The sequence below is a fragment of the Myotis yumanensis genome, unplaced genomic scaffold (genome assembly GCF_028538775.1).
Source record: "Myotis yumanensis isolate MYYU_CA2020_CCGP unplaced genomic scaffold, mMyoYum1.0.hap1 SCAF_15, whole genome shotgun sequence".
Lineage (NCBI taxonomy): Eukaryota > Metazoa > Chordata > Mammalia > Chiroptera > Vespertilionidae > Myotis > Myotis yumanensis.
In genome coordinates, this window is record NW_027223766.1 from 2,538,255 (window position 1) to 2,556,149 (window position 17,895).

Here is a 17,895-nt window from a genome sequence, read left to right on the forward strand (position 1 = left end):
TAGATTTAGTTTGCTTTCTTAATGTTGTTAAGAAAGATCTTGGTTAGAAAGGAGTTTGCATTTACTGAATATTTCTGTAAGAATCCACTGAAGATACTTTAATTAATATTAGACGGTACTTCTTCATTATTAAGAAATGTATATTCTTGACTCAGGTGGTAAATACTCAATACAATATACTGATGTTGTGTTGTAGAATTGCATACCTTACCTGTATAATTTTATTAACTAATGTTACCCCAATGCATTCAATTTTTAAAAAGAAATGTATATTTATGTGCAGATAAATACATTTATGGCTAAGTAGAGACAAATCTTAAATAGAAATGCATATCAGAAGAATTGATCATTGGTTAATTATGTGATTTTAAATTCATGGTACATTAAAATAAGTCATTCTTATAATGAATACTATATGTAAAATCTTCAGGTATATTAAATAACGGTCACTTTGCATAAGAAGTAAAAAAACAAATGGACATTTCTCTAATCTCACAAATTGGTGATTTGGTAAAAAGGTTATACACAAATAAGTTATTGATAGAGGAAATCCAGAGAAAGACATGGAAGAAATTTTAGATTTTCAACATGCCTCAGAAACTACTCCAAGTGAAGAACTTACCAAAACAATACACTTACAGGATTATTTCACAGCAATGACAGTGTATGACTCTCCGCACAGTCAGGCAGATGAATAAGGGTTAGAGGTGCTCCCTCCCCACGCTCTCCCCTCCCCGCCCAGTTTTCAAGCTGGACAAACACTGGGCTCAGAGTCTGAGTGATTCCCAAAGTGGGCGCTACCGCCCCCTGGTGGGAGCTGCAGTGATCCAGGGGGGCGGTGATGGCCACAGGTGCATTTGTTCTAACTTTTTTTGTATTACCTTTCTATTCTGAGTTCAATAAATAGTTTCATAATTTCAAACTTCAATGTTTCTAATTTACACCTTTCTTTACTATATTTTACGAAAAAGGTAGAAACATTAATACATATATCTTTCTGTTTAATTGCTATTAAAATTTTAAAAAAATTAATTTCCAGGGGGCCATGAGTAATATTTTTTCTGGAAAGGGGGCGGTAGGCCAAATAAGTTTGGGAACCACTGGCTCAGACCATTCACAGAGGGAGGGTCCAGGCTGGACGCGCCACCTCCGGCCAAGGAAGCCACACCTTCCTTCACTGTTGCTCTGGTCAGGTTTCCTTCTCAGGTCTCCTTCTCGGAAACCAGCCCTGACTTCCTACTTCACCACAGTCCAACCTGCTCCCAGCTCTTCACTCTGCCCTCTTCCTGGTTGTGTGACCACCTGCCATCCTGTCTAATTTACTGACTGACTTCTTGTGCTCGGTGTGCTGTACCCTTTAGCTCCATGGAGACAAGGACCTTCATCTTTCGTTCCCTCCATATCTGCACAGTAGCCACTCAATAAAGGTTTGTGAAATGAATGCAAGATCTCCATTTTAAATTGCAATTTCCCTCAACAGGTTAACTAAGTGCAAGAGGAAGCTCAGATATGGTGGCTTTAGGTTTTATGAAACTCTGGATAAAATGTTTTACAATATCTGAAGTGGTGAAAGGCAAAAAAAAATTCAAAAACCAGGAATAAAATGTAAGCGCACAGTCACCGGTGAGAAAGGTCTGGAGCCAGCGGCAAAGTCAGCGGAGAGAATGGATGTGGCCAGTCTGCCTCCTAAGCCCCAAAGGGCTGTGGTCACAGGGTGAGCTGGGACAGCCACTCACGGAGCCTGGAGACACCTTCAGCTCCTAGTCCTGGTGCTGCATGGCATGGAAAGAAACAGGAGAAAATCTCTGGAAATTACTCATCAGAGCTCCTGGTGTTGCAGCTAAAATCCCCTCCACCTGGGAGGCACTGAGTTTTATTTTAAATTGAACTCTGTCTTTGCACCTCTACAGGCTTGGGGGGTAGGAAACAAATTCTTTCTAAATGAATTAACATTCATCCTGGGCTTCAAAGATCCCCCACACATCTGAAGAGACTACAAGCTCCCCATTGACTCTCCACGTGGACCCCATTATTTGAGGTTTCAGGGGGGACTCAAGATTTTTGTTCTTCAGGAAAAAGTAGTATTGAGCAAATTTGGGTCAGGTGGCTGATCCAGAGAACTTCCTTCTAGGTTTGATCAGCAAAGAATTTCGGTGACAATACCTGTGATTGACTAGCTGTCAAATCACACAGGAATTGTATGGTTACCATCTTCCAAAAATATTTCTGATTCCCTGCTAACGCCCCCTTTTTTTTTCCTGGCAATGTGATGAATCTTGATACAGTCATACATAGAAGGATGGTGAGTTAAATAGATATATAGGTGTGTTTATTTCATTTCAATGAAATATTTTAAGTTAGGACAAGTAATTGTGTGTAGCCTGACACGTGGAATTGGAATTATATTTTTAGTTGAAACAGCAAAATGACCTTATCTCACAGGGTTCTTGGGAATACCACAGAGATCAAGCAACTTAACTGCAAGAGACAGCGCTTCCTAAGTAGCACTACGTGAATAGATGAAAATTATTTTCATCTTTGTGTAGAAAAAGAAGAGTTTCTAAGTTTTCACCTGATGATCATATATTTTAATCATAGATTCTAGCTAATCATGGTAATTGTCCATTTAATGATATGCTGATTAGTTACTTCATTTCTGGCCCTACCTAACCATCTGCATTAATTTCAGTTCAATTAGTTAGCAGCATTTTTTTTTCAGAGAGGAATAATCACATACTAAATGGAGTGGCCCAAAGAAGTACTTGAATAGGAGGCTGCATTTATCATTTGTACCTAGTATATATGATAATTAAATTCATTCATTATTTTAAATAATGATTTTCCTCCTTAATGTCACAATAATTAATTTTGATTCAAGATATATTCTACTTGTTATATTTTAACATAATAGGGACCAGTGTAGGTAAATATTTGTATAAAGAGATGTATTACATGCCTTCAGAACATTGGTTATTTACACTCAAATTAGTGCAATAATTTTATATGATGTTTTTCAAAATCGCACTTCAGTACAATGACGGATGATCCAGCCTTCAATTTTCTGCAAAATTTTCTGACAAAATATTGTGAAAATTGTTGATTTTACTATTTTTGCAGTTTTCAGAAAAACTTTTAAAAGAGATGACAAATTTCATTTCCATGTTTTAATTGTGGAATATCAATGTGTTTTATTAGATTTTGTGAACTCTTTCATATTAATCCTCTTTTACAATATTATTTGTGTCGCTTATTCTGAAACTTATTTTTTTCTTCTTAATCTCATTACTTTTACATATTCAAACTCAAAATAAATTGTATACTCATATTTTTCTCCTATTGTCATTTTTATCCTAATAACTAATCCAGTTAAAATAATATTTGCCACATGTCAGCTTGAATATCTAACGTAACCTATTCTCCCAGGTGTGTAGATTATTTCTTAACACTTTTTATTAAATCATATCAACAGTGATAGCAGTTATGAAGAAGAACTAAGCTGACATTTTGAAACTGAAGAATAAAACCTACTAGAGGGACTTAACAGGCCTTGATCAGACCAGAGAAATAATAATCAAACTTGAAGACAGGACTTTTGTACTTACTGAGGCACAGGAGCTAAAAGAAAAATAATGAAGAAAAATGAATGGGTCCACAGACACGTTGTAGGAGTCCCAGAAGGAGATGAAAAAGAGAAAGGGACAGAGACCCTATTTGTAGGAATCATGGCTAAAAACTTCTCAAATTTGAGAAAAATGGACATACAGCTTTAAGAAGCTCAATTCACCCCAACTAAGATACATCTAAAAAGACAAACACAGGCACATCATAATGAAACCGTCAAGTGTTCAAATTGTCTTTAATTTGGAAAGCAGCGAGAAAAAGTGGCTCATCATATATAAGGCAGCTCTGAGATCTGCTATATGACATCATGCTTATGATAACAATACGGTCCATTTAACAACAGCCGAGCACATCTCAAGTTTTGTGTTCTTGACCACAATAAAAAACAAATTGGTGTTAAAATTTAATGTCTGAGTTCCTAATATTTTTTTCATTCTCCATTGAAAATATCCAATATAATACACACACACACACACACACACACACACACACGTGCGGGCAACTTTCTATGAATAAAAATTCCTTCAACTGTTTGACCTCAAAGAGATGGCATATAATATTTAACTTTTAACAAAATAATTTTTCTGGGTCTAAAGTCCAGAATTATAACTACACAAGATATGCTTACACAGACAACTGAAAATAGTCTCAGAAATACTTTCAGTCAAATTTTTAGAGGTGTTGAAAATATTTTATATTTTAAGCATGAAGGCTCAATGCCATTGCCCTTTCTATCTAAAAATGCGACTGTAGAATCAGAAGTAACCAGTTAAATTATTTAATTTAAGTGACCAGCATGCACAAAACACACTGTGTTCTTTAAGAAGTCTGAAACACAGTTGACTTGACTAGGCAAATAATGAAAAATAAAGTAAGTAAGAGTTAAATGTTCCAAATCAACTTTTTTTCTATAAGAGCTAAAAGAACATCTACACAGTATCATGTATTGCAAAAAGCAAGCAGAAATTCAATATTTTGTTCATATGGTATAAAAACTGGACTTGATTTTGGAATGTGTCACTATTCTAAGGAGCTTTTAAGCTAGAGAACATACATATAGGGTGAGGCAAAAGTAGGTTTACAGTCATTTGTATGAAAAATAATACAATAATTAATAAGTAATAATACAAGAATAAACTTTTCCATGTACTCACAACTGTAAACCTATTTTTGCCAACCCCTGTATTTTAAAAATTTTATTCAGGACATTTTTTAAAGATTTTTAAATTAATTTTTGGTGAGAGAGGAAGGGAGAGGTAGAGAGAGAGAGAGAGAGAGAGAGAGAGAGAGAGAAACATCCATGTGAGAGCAAAACATTGACCAGCTGCCTGGTGCAGGCCCCCTACTGAGGATCCAGCCTGCAGCCCAGGCATGTGCCCCAACTGGGAATGGAACTGGCGATCTTTCAGGGGATGGGATGATGCCTGAAAGTGAGCCACACCAAGTGAGCCACACCAGCCAGGACTTACTCAGATCGTTTTTAAAATTTATCTTATTGTTGAGAGTATTACAGATGTCCCCTTTTCCCCTTATTGCTCCCCTCCACAACGCACCCCCCCCCCCCAGGCCATCACCACACTATTGTCTGTGTCCATAGGTTATGCATTTTTGCATATTTTAATCTGTCCCCACCCACCCATGCCTTCCCTCTGAGAATCACTTTAAATTTTAAATGGTGCAATTACTCAAAAAGGAAAGATAAAACACAGTTCACTGAAAGGCATTGAAATAAGATAGGCAGGCTCCTATATGCTATCTGTATCACCTATTTGAGCATAATATAAACATTTATAGCTTACACAGAAACTCCTTTTCCTAATTGGCTAATCCAGTCTCCATTCTTTTCAAACTCTTCAATTTTCACTGTTAATTTCTCTCTCACAGAGCCATGTTATTTTGCAATCAATCAATATTTGTTAATTAAAGTGGAAAGCATTAAGTAGAGGTAAAATTATGTTACCTTTCCATAGCTCAATGTATTTGTTACGTATCTATTGAGAGAACATGTATTCTCCCTGCGGCCACAAAATCCTGGAAATGGTTTCGTTCCTACATCCTTCCTGGCCTAGTAGGGCTGGTCCAAGATGGTGGAACTCTTCCGTGCTGCCCACTCAGGGGTCCTCGTGGAGCGCCTGCAGTGATGTGTGCACACCCGCTGGGCCCTGGCCCCGAGGCCCTGGTGCTGCAGGAGGTCAGTCGTGGGTGCTGCCTGTGGTTCTGTTACTGCCACAGGCAAGACTTTGCAGGAGGCAGCAGATGAGTTTCTCTCTCATGGATGTTTCTCTCTCTCTCCCTCTCGCTTCCTCTCTCTCTGAAATCAATAAGAACATATTTTAAAAAGAGTAATATGAAATATCTCTATAGTATACTAAATTGCTAGGCTTTTTCTTATTTTGTTTGTCTTTCAAGTAATCTGCCTACCAAATAAAATATTTGATTCATATTATATTCCCTCAGTATTTTCAAAGTATTTTCTAAGTTTTTGGCTTAATTTTTTACAATACAGTATCAACATAATCCACTTAAAAAAAAATCTTACTGTTGTTTTTGTTAAGTTCACATTGAGCTAATAAAATCACTGTGAACAGACATCTTTCATAGTGTTTTCCTATCCAAGAATGAGTTATACCTTAAATATTGTTTCAGTTTATGTAAGTCAGCTGAGTTATATAATACCTTCATACTTTTTATTAAGTGTATTTCTAGATATTTAATATTTTGGTTGTTATATATGTAATCTCTTCTTCCTTTAAATATAATTAAATAGCTGTTATAAATTTTAAATATCTACCTTGTCACATCACCTCACTTAAATCCATGATTCCTGATAATCTTCTCATTGACTCCACAAATATTGAACTACCTAATGATATAATGAGTAGAGAAGATGATTTCACCATCCCCTTTTACAAGTTCATGCTTATTATTTTTTTTTTTAAGAATGTTAGTAAGCTTATCCCTTTAATGATAACTATCCTGGTATTTCCTGCCAGGAACTCATTAACTTTGTTTTGACATAGAAGTTTTCATCGGATCTTATTTTGTTGGGAATGTGTGTCAGAACTTCCTCAAATGCTTGAAGATGAGGTTATGGCTTCCTCTCCCTGAATCTATATTTTAGTAAAATGTACAGTTCTCACTGAATGCCTAGAATGAACTGACTTTGCTTTGGTGTATTTTTCTGTGAAGTGCTGCTACATTGTTTTCCAATATAATTTTATATTGTTATTCCCACTTAGGTGCTTAAATAGTCTTTTTCATCTTACATTTGTCCATTTTAGCTTCCATGTTATAGCAAATTTGAAAGAAAGCATTAGTATCATCAGCTCCTTGAAAATGCAACCAAGCTAACTAACGCAGGTTTTCTAATCATGACACACAGCAGGGTCCCCTCAGCCTCCCAGCAGAGGCTGCTATGATCAGTTTTCTAAGGCAAACAAGGCAAAAACAACAGCTTATTCTAGAAAATGCAAGACACAAAACGGGGTCAAGACCACTTTTGGTCCTGGAGGGCCATTATTCAAATCAGTTCGGTCACTGAGACATCCTCTCTACTGTCATTGTGTAAGAAAAGTGACTAGAATGTTAAACATGTTAAATGCATGTAACTATGAATTCTCTCAGGGCGGTGAGTATGTGTGGAGGGAGAAGGGAGGGCAGAAGTCAAAAAGGGCATAGAAGGATAAATGATGATGGAGGAAAAAGTAGGCATATCTCTCAAAAATGTACACTGGAGTGTTTTTTAAATAAAAAGAATAGACTTTAAAAATGTATACAACTAACCTATCTTTTTTATATCTTTCTATTTTTAACACAAATTTTAAAAAAACTGCATATAACATGTTTAACCTAGTGAGAGAACATAAGAGCAAAGTATAAGCTATCACATCTGCAATAAACAAAACATCACTTTCCCCTCAAAGCCACCAGGTCACAGGGACACTGAATTGTGAGGCTGTTTTTCTATGGTTCACACACAGGAAACACTATTGCTAGTTCCTTTGTGACTGAAAGGCTTGTCCAAGTAATGGATATTATATTCCCTCTCTTTAAAACCGTGTCTTCAATATTTGACCAATAGCATGAATCAAGAAGGGGCCAATGTACTTCTTGAGAATAACAGCTTAAGCCCATAAAATTGTTCTATGCCATTTTGTTAAGCAGTGTCACCCTAATAAATTAAATTAAAAAGTTTCTTTTTAATTATTCTGTGTAAAATGCCTAAATAATTACTATCACATTACTCAGGCACAAGTCGTTTACTCTTGCATAGCAACCTACATTTGATTTATAGTTTACGCTCTGTGGCAAATGTTACCTCCAGATAAGCTACAGCAATATTTTCTAAAACAACCTGTCGTATTAGCATGGTCTGCACGAAAAGAAGAAAACCTCTCACACTCAGGCCCATTGGAAACAGAATCTAGGTTCACAGAGTTCCCACAGGAAGCCCTGCCAACCTTTCTGGGGGAAGAATCGACTTAATGTTAAAATAAACATCAGAAAACACCACTACCCTCCCAAACATGCTCTAAGTTCAATAAAAATAATAATTTAAAACTTAAAAGCATGCTATTCGAGAAATTTAAGCCTAAATTCATGAGTGCCCGTATTTTTCTCAGAGCTGTAACCATCTCCTAAAAGCTCCTGAAGATTAGGAATTTAAGGGACTAGAAGAAAATGTAGGTCTGGCCATGGCTGCCCTCAGCTGCCCCAACATTTGTCTTGTTTCCATGTAGGGCTTCTATGGCGTTGTACTCTCTGCAACTTCCAAGGCTTCTAAATTGCAAGATTCAACAAAGAGATGCAAATGACACTATTTTATTAAAGTTTGAAAATCAATATATAGACTAAAGAGTAGTGAATGACTCATGTGGCTGTCATTTGCATGTAGAAATGCAAAAAATTCTAATAATAATTTTATTGTCAGAGGCAGATTTTCCCAAGCCAGTTCCTATTTTTCTATCTTTCTGTAAGTAAGCCAATGTCCACACGATGTCACAGGAGCTGGAGGTCGGCTCCTTAACTAGTAGTTTGGGAATTTGTTTGGGATCACACGGGTATACACCAATGCCACTGACATCAATTCAGTGATGCCAACATCTAAAGAGATGAAACCAGCTCTGTGACTGCTGTTCTAAGACAACATCATAGGCTGCACAGGTGTAACTCACCTGGTCATGAGAAACGATTTAAACAAAAGCACTGCACCTAGAGCAAGATGCCCCTTGGGAAAATCATTACTGCAGAGCGCTGGCCTACTACTCTGAGGGGCAAGTACAAGACAGTGGCTGCTTTTAAAACATGAGGGATCTTCCAGGTAAACTCAGACAGTGAAATAATAGGCATCAATTATATATAGCTTCAGATCTACAAATAGGTATAGAGATGGACACAGGCACAGGCACAGATACATGCACAGACAGAGGGACAAACACAGGCACAGACACAGACACAGGCACAAGCACAGGTAGACACAGACACAGACACAGACACAGGCACAGAACAGACATAGAAATAGACACAGGCACAGGCACAGGCACAGAACAGACATAGAAATAGACACAGGCACAGGCACAGGCACAGACATAGACACAGGCACAGACAAAGGCACAGGCACAGACACAGGCACAGACACAGACACAGACACAGGCACAGAATAGACACAGACATAGACACAGGCACAGGCACAGACACAGACACAGGCACAGGCACAGGCACAGACACAGACACAGGCACAGACACAGACACAGACACAGGCACAGAATAGACACAGACATAGACACAGGCACAGGCACAGACACAGACACAGGCACAGGCACAGGCACAGGCACAGGCACAGGCACAGACACAGGCACAGACATAGACACAGACATAGACACAGGCACAGGCACAGACATAGACACATGCACAGACACAGGCACAGACAGACAGAGACACAGGCACAGACAGACACAGACACAGGCACAGGCACAGACACAGGCACAGACAGACACAGGCACAGGCACAGACACAGGCACAGACAGACACAGGCACAGGCACCGGCACAGGCACAGCCACAGCCATAGGCACAGATACAGACACAGGCACAGGCACAGACACAGGCACAAAATAGACACAGAAATAGACACAGGCACAGACACAGGTACAGGCACAGGCACAGGTACAGGCACAGGCACAGACACAGACACAGGCACAGGCACAGGCACAGACACAGGCACAGGCACAGGCACAGGCACAGACATAGACACAGGCACAGGCATAGACATAGATACTTTGCTTTGTTAAAACTATGGAAGCTTACAAAACCCTCCTTACAAAAATTTTGAGCAAGACTCATATTTCCATATTCCAGAAAACTCATATAGGGGGTTGGATTTCAGGTAGTCATTTGAAGGCATTTGACTAAGCAATATCAATAAATATAAAACACCAAGCAATATCTGCCTCAGGAATGTCTGTATTTTAAAGAGCAACCCTGATAAAAGACACCTCTTTTCGGTTCCAGGAAGTGACCGTCTGATGGGGGACACAGTGGGTGCAGGAGAGAAATGACCTGGGGTCACATGAAAGACAGAGCACATGAAAGTCAAAGCTATCTGTCCCAGATGAGGCAGTGGGTCCTGCCTGCCCGGTGCTGCATGGAATGCCTCCCTGCCCCCTCCCCCCACCCGGAGGGGCAAGAAGGCTAGTGAGTGGGCTCCTCAGGTGAGTGTGGACCCCTCCCCTTGCCGTCCTATGGTTCAGGGAGGCTGCACCTCTCCCAGCTCTTGCTGACAGGTGGCATGTCCATGCCAGAGCGCATGCCCATGGTGCCTGCAATGCCTGCTGGCCAGGGTGTCAGACCGGACCCCCACCCCTACCCCTGGACAATCAGGGAGATCCTTTTTCACAGGGACTGTGGGCTGTGACAGAAATGAGGCCGGAGCCAATTCCAAGCAGAGCAGAACTGCGGACTGCAGCAAATAGCCTGCGTGAATGAGCACCGAGCGCGGACCAGCCTTCCTGAGAGCTAACACCTGGGCTCCCAGGACAGCACCTCACTGTGCAGGAGGCCAGTGACCTCCACACACCCCGCCCCAATCTTGCACAGTGTCCCCCACTATTAGCACACCTGGCCCGACTGGTACATTGTTACAACTGATGAACCTTCATTGAAACATCATAGACCAAGCCCACAGTGAACACAGGGGCTCACTCTTGGGTTGACCGCTCTGTGGGTTGAGTGACTGTACAATAATATTGAACCACCATTATAGTATCACAGAGTTGATTTACTGCCCTAAAATTTACTGCTCCATGCACCCATGTCTCTCTCCTCCCTAACCCATGGCAACCACTGGGTCTTTTTATTATTTTGCTAAGGTTTGGCCATTTCCAGAGTTTCATGTAATAGGAATCACACAGTATGTAGCCTTTTCAGACTGTTTCCTTCACTTAATAACGTGTATTTAAGGTCTCTCATGTCCTCTAACGGTCTGGTAACTCATCTTCTCCTTGTGCTGAGTAATATTCCATTGTCTGGCGAGGCCACAGTTCACTCGTGCACTCACCTAGGGAAAGACACCCTCGTTGACTCCAAGTGTCAGCATTAGAGGAGAAGCTGCAATAAGCATTTGCATGCAGGTTTTCGTGTGGACACAAGTGTTCAGGTCCTTTGGTAAGCATCACAGAGTGCGATTGCTGGATGGTATAAGAATGTACTTAGAGGCTCTGCACAGCAAAAGACACCATCAACAAAATGAAAAGGGAGCCACTGTATGGAGAAACATATTTGCCAATGATACATCTGATAAGGGGTTAATTTCCAAAATATACAAGAAATTCATACAATTTAACAAAAGGAAGACAAACAATCCAATTAAAAAATGGGCAAAGGACCTAAATAGATACTTCTCCAAAGTGGACATACAGATGGTCAAGGGACATATGAAAAAATGCTCAAAGTCACTGATCATCAGAGATGCAAATTAAAACAACAATGAGGTACCATCTCACACTGTCAGAATGGCTATCATCAACAAATCAACAAACAACAAGTGCTGGTGAGGATGTGGAGAAAAAGGAACCCTAGTGCACTGCTGGTGGGAATGCAGACTGGTGCAGCCACTGTGGAGAACCGTATGGCGTTTCCTCAAAAAGTTAAATATGGAACTCCCATGTGACCCAGTGATCCCACTTCTAGGAACATATCCTAAGAAACCCAAAGCACCAATCAGAAAGGATATATACACCCCTATGTCATAGCAGCACAATTTACAATAGCTAAGATATGGAAACAGGCCAAGTGCCCATCTGTAGATGAGAGGATAAAAAGCTGTGGTACATTTACACCATGAAATACTATGCTGCTGTAAAAAAGAGGGTTCTCTTATCCATTGGGACAGCATGGAGGGACCTGGAGAGTATTATGCTAAGCAAAATAAGCCAGTCAGAGAAAGACAAGTATCACATGATCACACTCATATGTGGAATCTAATGAGCAAAATAAACTGGTGAACAAAATAGATCCAGAGACAGAGAAGCATGGAATAAACTGGAATCTCAGAGGAAAGGCAGGGGTTGGGGGGTGGGGGTGAGGAGAGATTAACCGGGGAACTTATATGCATAACCCATGGACACAGACAGTAGTGTGGTGAGGGCCTGGGAGGGTTGGGTGTGGGGTGGAGGGGATGAATGGGGGGTGGGGAAAGCACATCTGTAATACCTTCAACAATAAAGATAATTTTTATAAAAATTAATGTACTTAATTTTATAAGACACCACCAAACTGTCTTCCAAAGTGGCTGAACCACTTTGCATCCCCATTAGCACATGAGAGTGAGTGTCTGCTGCTCCACATCCTCGCCGCACTTGTCGTTATCAGTTTTCTGGATTTTTCCACGCGAGTAGATGTGTAGCAGTGGAGCGCTCTGCACAGCGTGCTAGTAGTGGGGGTGCTGTGCACGACTGGGGGCAGGGCATGTGGGAGATCTCTGTGTTTTCTGCTCAATTTCGTCATGAACCTAAAACTGCTCTAAATAGCAAAATCGTTAATGAACTAATATGTTACATTAGAAAATATTCACTTAATGCAGAGACCAGAAAAGAAGGAAGAAAAGATCAAAGACAGCTGTTCTGGGGTGCTCAGGAGTGCGCCGAGGGACTAAGAGGTCTCATGCCTGCAGAGTTCGTTGATCTGAAAGATCATGTCAAAAATTTGGGATTTCGAGCCTAGAAGTCCCAACTTCCTAGGTAGAGCTTCAAAGCATATGTTCTGTGGATGGAAGTTTCCACTTTTGGTTGGGAAGACTATATCTTTTACTGTTATTATATTGGTAGATTTCATCTTTCAGAACTAAATTACTACAAGTTTTGGTATGTCTAGTAATTGTGTTTGTGCAGCAAATCCTGCCTGGAACAGGCAGCACAGGCCGACAGAAGCAGGACAACAATAAAATGTGCCCCAGAGGCTCGTGGAGGCAGGTCGTCGACCCTTTTCTCTCATCCACATCGTTCACGGGAACAGGTGAGGCAGCAGTCACCACGCTCTAGCCAGAGGCCTGGGAAAAGAGCCCCTGGGAAGACGGTGTTTGGGGTGACACAGCCAGGCTGGCCTAAGTCACAGGCAGCTCTGGGCATATCCATTAGGTCCGGGTCCCGGACATCTGACCCAAAGTAAGAAGACTTCAGGCAGCAGAGGAAACGCAGCCAGAATAGCTTCACTTCTTTCAGTTTACTCAAGATTCATCCTCAAGTCCATCAACCTTTTGAGTAATTAACTTAATCTCCCTGAAACTCCATCCAATACACATCCTAAAGTAAGATGGAAACACACTTAATTATGCTTTGGAAACCATACCACTGCCAATTTTAAACCTAGATAAGGACTGTAATTTGAGCTACATTCTCTACATTTTCTGACAAAAATTCACAGTAAATCTTGAGTCAAGTCGGAAGATATTATATCTAAGTAGAGGCCCGGTGCACGAAATTCGTGCAAGGGGCTCAGCCCTAACAGCTGCCACGGCTGCCTCGGCTCTTGCAGCCCTGGCTTCATCCGGAAGGTCATTTGGCTGTCTGGTCTAATTAGCATATTATGCATTTATTATTATAGATTATTATAGATGCTTCTCTTTGACACATCAAGTCTGTCAGTACCAGAAAAATCAGGTTATGCTGACAGGACACATTACTCCACTGTGAGCGTATTTATAAGAGTCACCATATTTCAGAGCCCAGAGGGGCACTGAAGGTCACCTAGGGAAGCGGTCACTCCTCCCAAAGGAAGAGAAGTGGTTTTAAAACGATATAAACGTAAGCAGCACGCACTGATGTTTGGTAAAATAACGCTACTTTTGACTTATTCAATATAATCACAGGCTGCCCAGGGCAATAGACAGTGTCCACCATTGTTTTTAAAGACATTTTCCAAAAAGATCTTGAGACTGTCATCTGCCTGAGTCTGTATGTCAAGTCCGCACCTTCCTAACTCCCGATGCCAAGTTTAAATCTTTCAGGTGGACGTCTCAGACTGAAACACATATTCATCTTTTGTAATCAAATACATTAAAAGCACATAACTATTCCCCTTTGTCAAACTTTGTATTCTTTTGGCTCACATAATTAAAAATATCTTCTTGCTATGGTTTCTTTCCTCCTTTTTAATCATCTCAAAATTACTATTGTCCTGACACATTGGCAAGGCTAAGATATTATTTTTTATACAAAATATCCCTAAACATGAGGTATGGACCAAGGCTCAAAATGCCTGATACAAATTGGGGAAACCAGAATAAATTCAAAACAACACATTAAAAAAATGGTTTCTGTCCAATAAACCTGCTGAATTCCCGAATGCACAAACCCCAGTGTCTCACCCGCGGCCGCGACTCACCTTCCGTGTACTTTTGTCCAAAAAATAAAAATAAAATGTCTTTTCTAACTTGTCAGGGAAAATGCTTTATGAGCAAATGCAACATAATCAATACTCCGTTGTTATAAGCAATGAAAAAGAAGTCCTTGGCTAACCATGTGCTGGACACTGTGTTTCAAAAACTGGTGTGTAAGACGCAGGCGCCAGCACTGTGCTCAGCTTGGAGACCCAACTGACCGCTCAGGACATTCGCTTCTTTCTAACCAAGGGCCTGTCCGCCTGCCGCCAGCTTGCTGAGCACAGGCCTCTGGGGCACTCAGCCAGGCCAGGCTCCCCGAGGCCAGGCCCCGCCAAGCCAGGCTCAGTAACAACAGCAGCATCAGGCTGACAACTCCCTCTCAGGCTCTTGAGACCTTCACCTCCAGCTCCTGCAGACCATCCTCCAAGCACAGTCCTGGCTCTGCTGAGGCCCTAGGACTGCAGAAGCCTCCCCTTGACCCGCACCCTCCCTGCCCCCCCTCGCGCCCCTCCCCACCTCAGTCTCACCCCACACCCTCCCTGCTGGTGGCTGCCTCCTAGAGGGCTGGGCTCTGGCCACCCTGGCACTTCCTCTGTGGGTCTTGGTCAGATAACAGATGCATAGACCTGGGGCTTCGATGGCAACCACCTCTCACAGTTTGGGGGGATGGGGCGTTTCAGGGCAAGGTGCCTGCTGACTGGTATGTGGTGGGTCGAGTTTGCTCACAGCTCCCCTGGGGGTCCTCGAAGGAGAGGATCGCTCCTCGCTAGCTTCCTGTTTGCAGGGCACGGACCTACTCCTGGAGGCTCCATTTCCAGGACCAATCCCCACAGGCCCCCTGCAGCACCCACTGGGGATGAGGGTCACCCTCTGGCTTCTGCAGGACAGCACCGCGGTGCCTGGTCCCTCAGTTGTGGGCTCTCCGGAGGGAAGGCTCGCACAGGATGATGCCACTGCACTCTGTGCCCTGCGACAGGAAGTGTGTCCATGCCCTGCAGGTGGCGCCGCCTCACCCCTTCCCCAGGACTGGGCTCTCCTGGGAACTGGAGTCGCTCCACAGTGCAGGGCCCCACTGGCTGCTTAGGGAGGTGTCCTGCTGGGGAGCCCCCCAACCCCATCCCTTTCTCCCTCCAGGCTGGGCCTCGGGGTAGGGGGGAGGTGAGGCATGGGGGCAGCCAGCAGGGCCAGTGCAGGGCGGCCTCAGTCTTCAGGAGGATTTTCAATGAAAAAGAAGCAATAATGTAAATGTCTGGTTCAAAGGTAACAGTAAATAGATTAGACAAACATGTGAATAGCAAATGAAACATTAAAACTGAAAAGTTACAAATTCCAATCGTGTAAGATTATGTGTAAAAAAAAAAAAGTTGCAAAATTGGGTTAAACTCACCATGACCGCGAGGAAACTTCTTCCATTTAACACGCAGAACCAGCTCGTGGATGTACAGGGTTGGCCAGTCCTCATAGTAGGGACACCCACGGATTAGTTTCACTATTTCTTTATTTTCAAACTTTTTTTTTTCCTGTAAAAAAAGTTATCAAATTTTCTCTGTTAGCTAATTTAAAAAGAAGAAAAAAATAGATAAATGTCAGTGAAAGAAAAATAAAGGTTACATTGCCGGGAGCCGGTCCATCCTTGCTGTTTCAAGGGACCTGGCATATATGGCATACTGTTCTTAATATGTTTGCTCCCCTTCTTGGCGCCATGTGTTTTAACCAAGGTCACCTCCCTAAGAAAGGTTGTTTCCCCAGGTGGGGATTTTTCCCTGAGGTTAGGGAGGGGATACAACCCCTTAATTAAGTGCCAGGCGGGTAGTTAAGCTACATAATCTTTACTCCCTGGAATGGAGATAAGAAATGCCCTAATCTTTGTAATAGAAATTGACAGGATTAAAATCGGCTGGTATAAATACGGATGTAACAAGACAATAAACATCAGATCCACATCAGATCCTCATCACATCCTCATCAGATCCTAACCAGAACCTAGCCAGAGAACATGGCAAAAGATCCTGGACAGAACCTGGCTACAGAACTTCACTGGAAAACCTAGACAGAACATGGCAAAAGAACCTGGATAGAACCTGGCTAAAGAACCTGGCGACCGAACCTGGCTGGAGAACCTGGCTAGAGAACCTTGCAACAGAACCTGACTACAGAACCTAGCGAGAGAACATGGACACAGAACTTGGCTAGAGATCCTGGCTAGGCTGCTGATCAACTGAATGCTGTCTCCATGTCATTCCTTCTTCGCCGACTCCGTCCACACCTTTGGGGACCCCTGGACCCGCTGGGATTGGACCCCAGCAGTTACATAATATGATTTTACATAAAATACACTTGAATTTTATCAGAGCATCATTCTATGACCACGTAACCATAGCTACAGGTCTGCTACTAAAGTTTGATTTTCCCACCTTTCATAATATTTTATGAATGTTTTAGTATTAAACAAAACTGTCATAGTCAAGATTAAAATCAAAAGTTGTACTGATCATCTATCTATGTATATAAAAGCCTAAGTGACCGTTCAACTGGTAGCTATGACATGCACTGACCACCAGGGGGCAGATGCTCAACACACAGGCCTGGAAACATGGAACAGACTGATGAATCTCAGAGAGAAGGGGGAGGGGGAGGGCAGGAAGAGATTAACCAACGATCTTGTATGCATACTAGGGGCCCGGTACACAGATTCATGCACAGATGGGGTCCCTCTGCCTGGCCTGTGGGGGATTGACCAAAACCAGCTCTCTGACATCCCCCGAGGGATCCCGGATTGTGAGAGGGTCCAGGCCAGTGCAAGGGACCCCACTGGTGCTCGAATCTCTGCACCGGGCCTCTAGTATCCAATAAGTAACACTGATATTTTGAAAAATAAAAACAAAACTTACAAAAAGAGTTTTGAAAGCCAGCTGCTCTGAAACCAGGATGGAAGGAGGCTGCATTTTGAGAACATCATTAGCTTCACCACCACCACCACCATCATGGTATTGAAAAAGACCCCGACTAGCAGAGACCTGGATCAAGCACACAGGCTCTCCCCTGCTCCTGCCCACGGAGCACCCAGCCCTGGCTCAGCCCCCAGGGCAGGACCATCGGGTGGGGCGGGTCTCTGACACACACTTCCTCGCCCTCCAGTGAGGGGCTAGGGGAGGGACACACTTTGGGTCTGACTAAAAGAGACATTGTCAAACAGAGTAAAGGCGTCATCTTGATGCCGCAGGATTAGGGGTGGAATTCAGCTGTGCGGCTTGCCTGCAGCTGGGTTACGCTGTGGGAGCCGGTCACCCTCAGGGGCTTCCCCAGGGAAGGCAGCAGAGACTCAGCCGCCTGATCATCCTGGAAGCCTAGCACCTGACACCCCAAAACACACGTGTTGAATGAAAAAACAAATTTTGAA

At 42.3% G+C, this 17,895-nt stretch overlaps 1 protein-coding gene across 1 annotated transcript in view; it reads right to left on the bottom strand.

Moving 5' to 3' along the window:
• The window catches only part of CNBD1 (cyclic nucleotide binding domain containing 1), a 199,747-nt gene that overhangs the window by 62,077 nt on the left and 119,775 nt on the right, over positions 1-17,895 (bottom strand). The window contains exon 8 of the mRNA XM_070392654.1: positions 15,883-16,015. Within this exon, the coding sequence (XP_070248755.1) occupies positions 15,883-16,015 (133 nt within the window). The remainder of the gene's footprint in view (positions 1-15,882; positions 16,016-17,895) is intronic.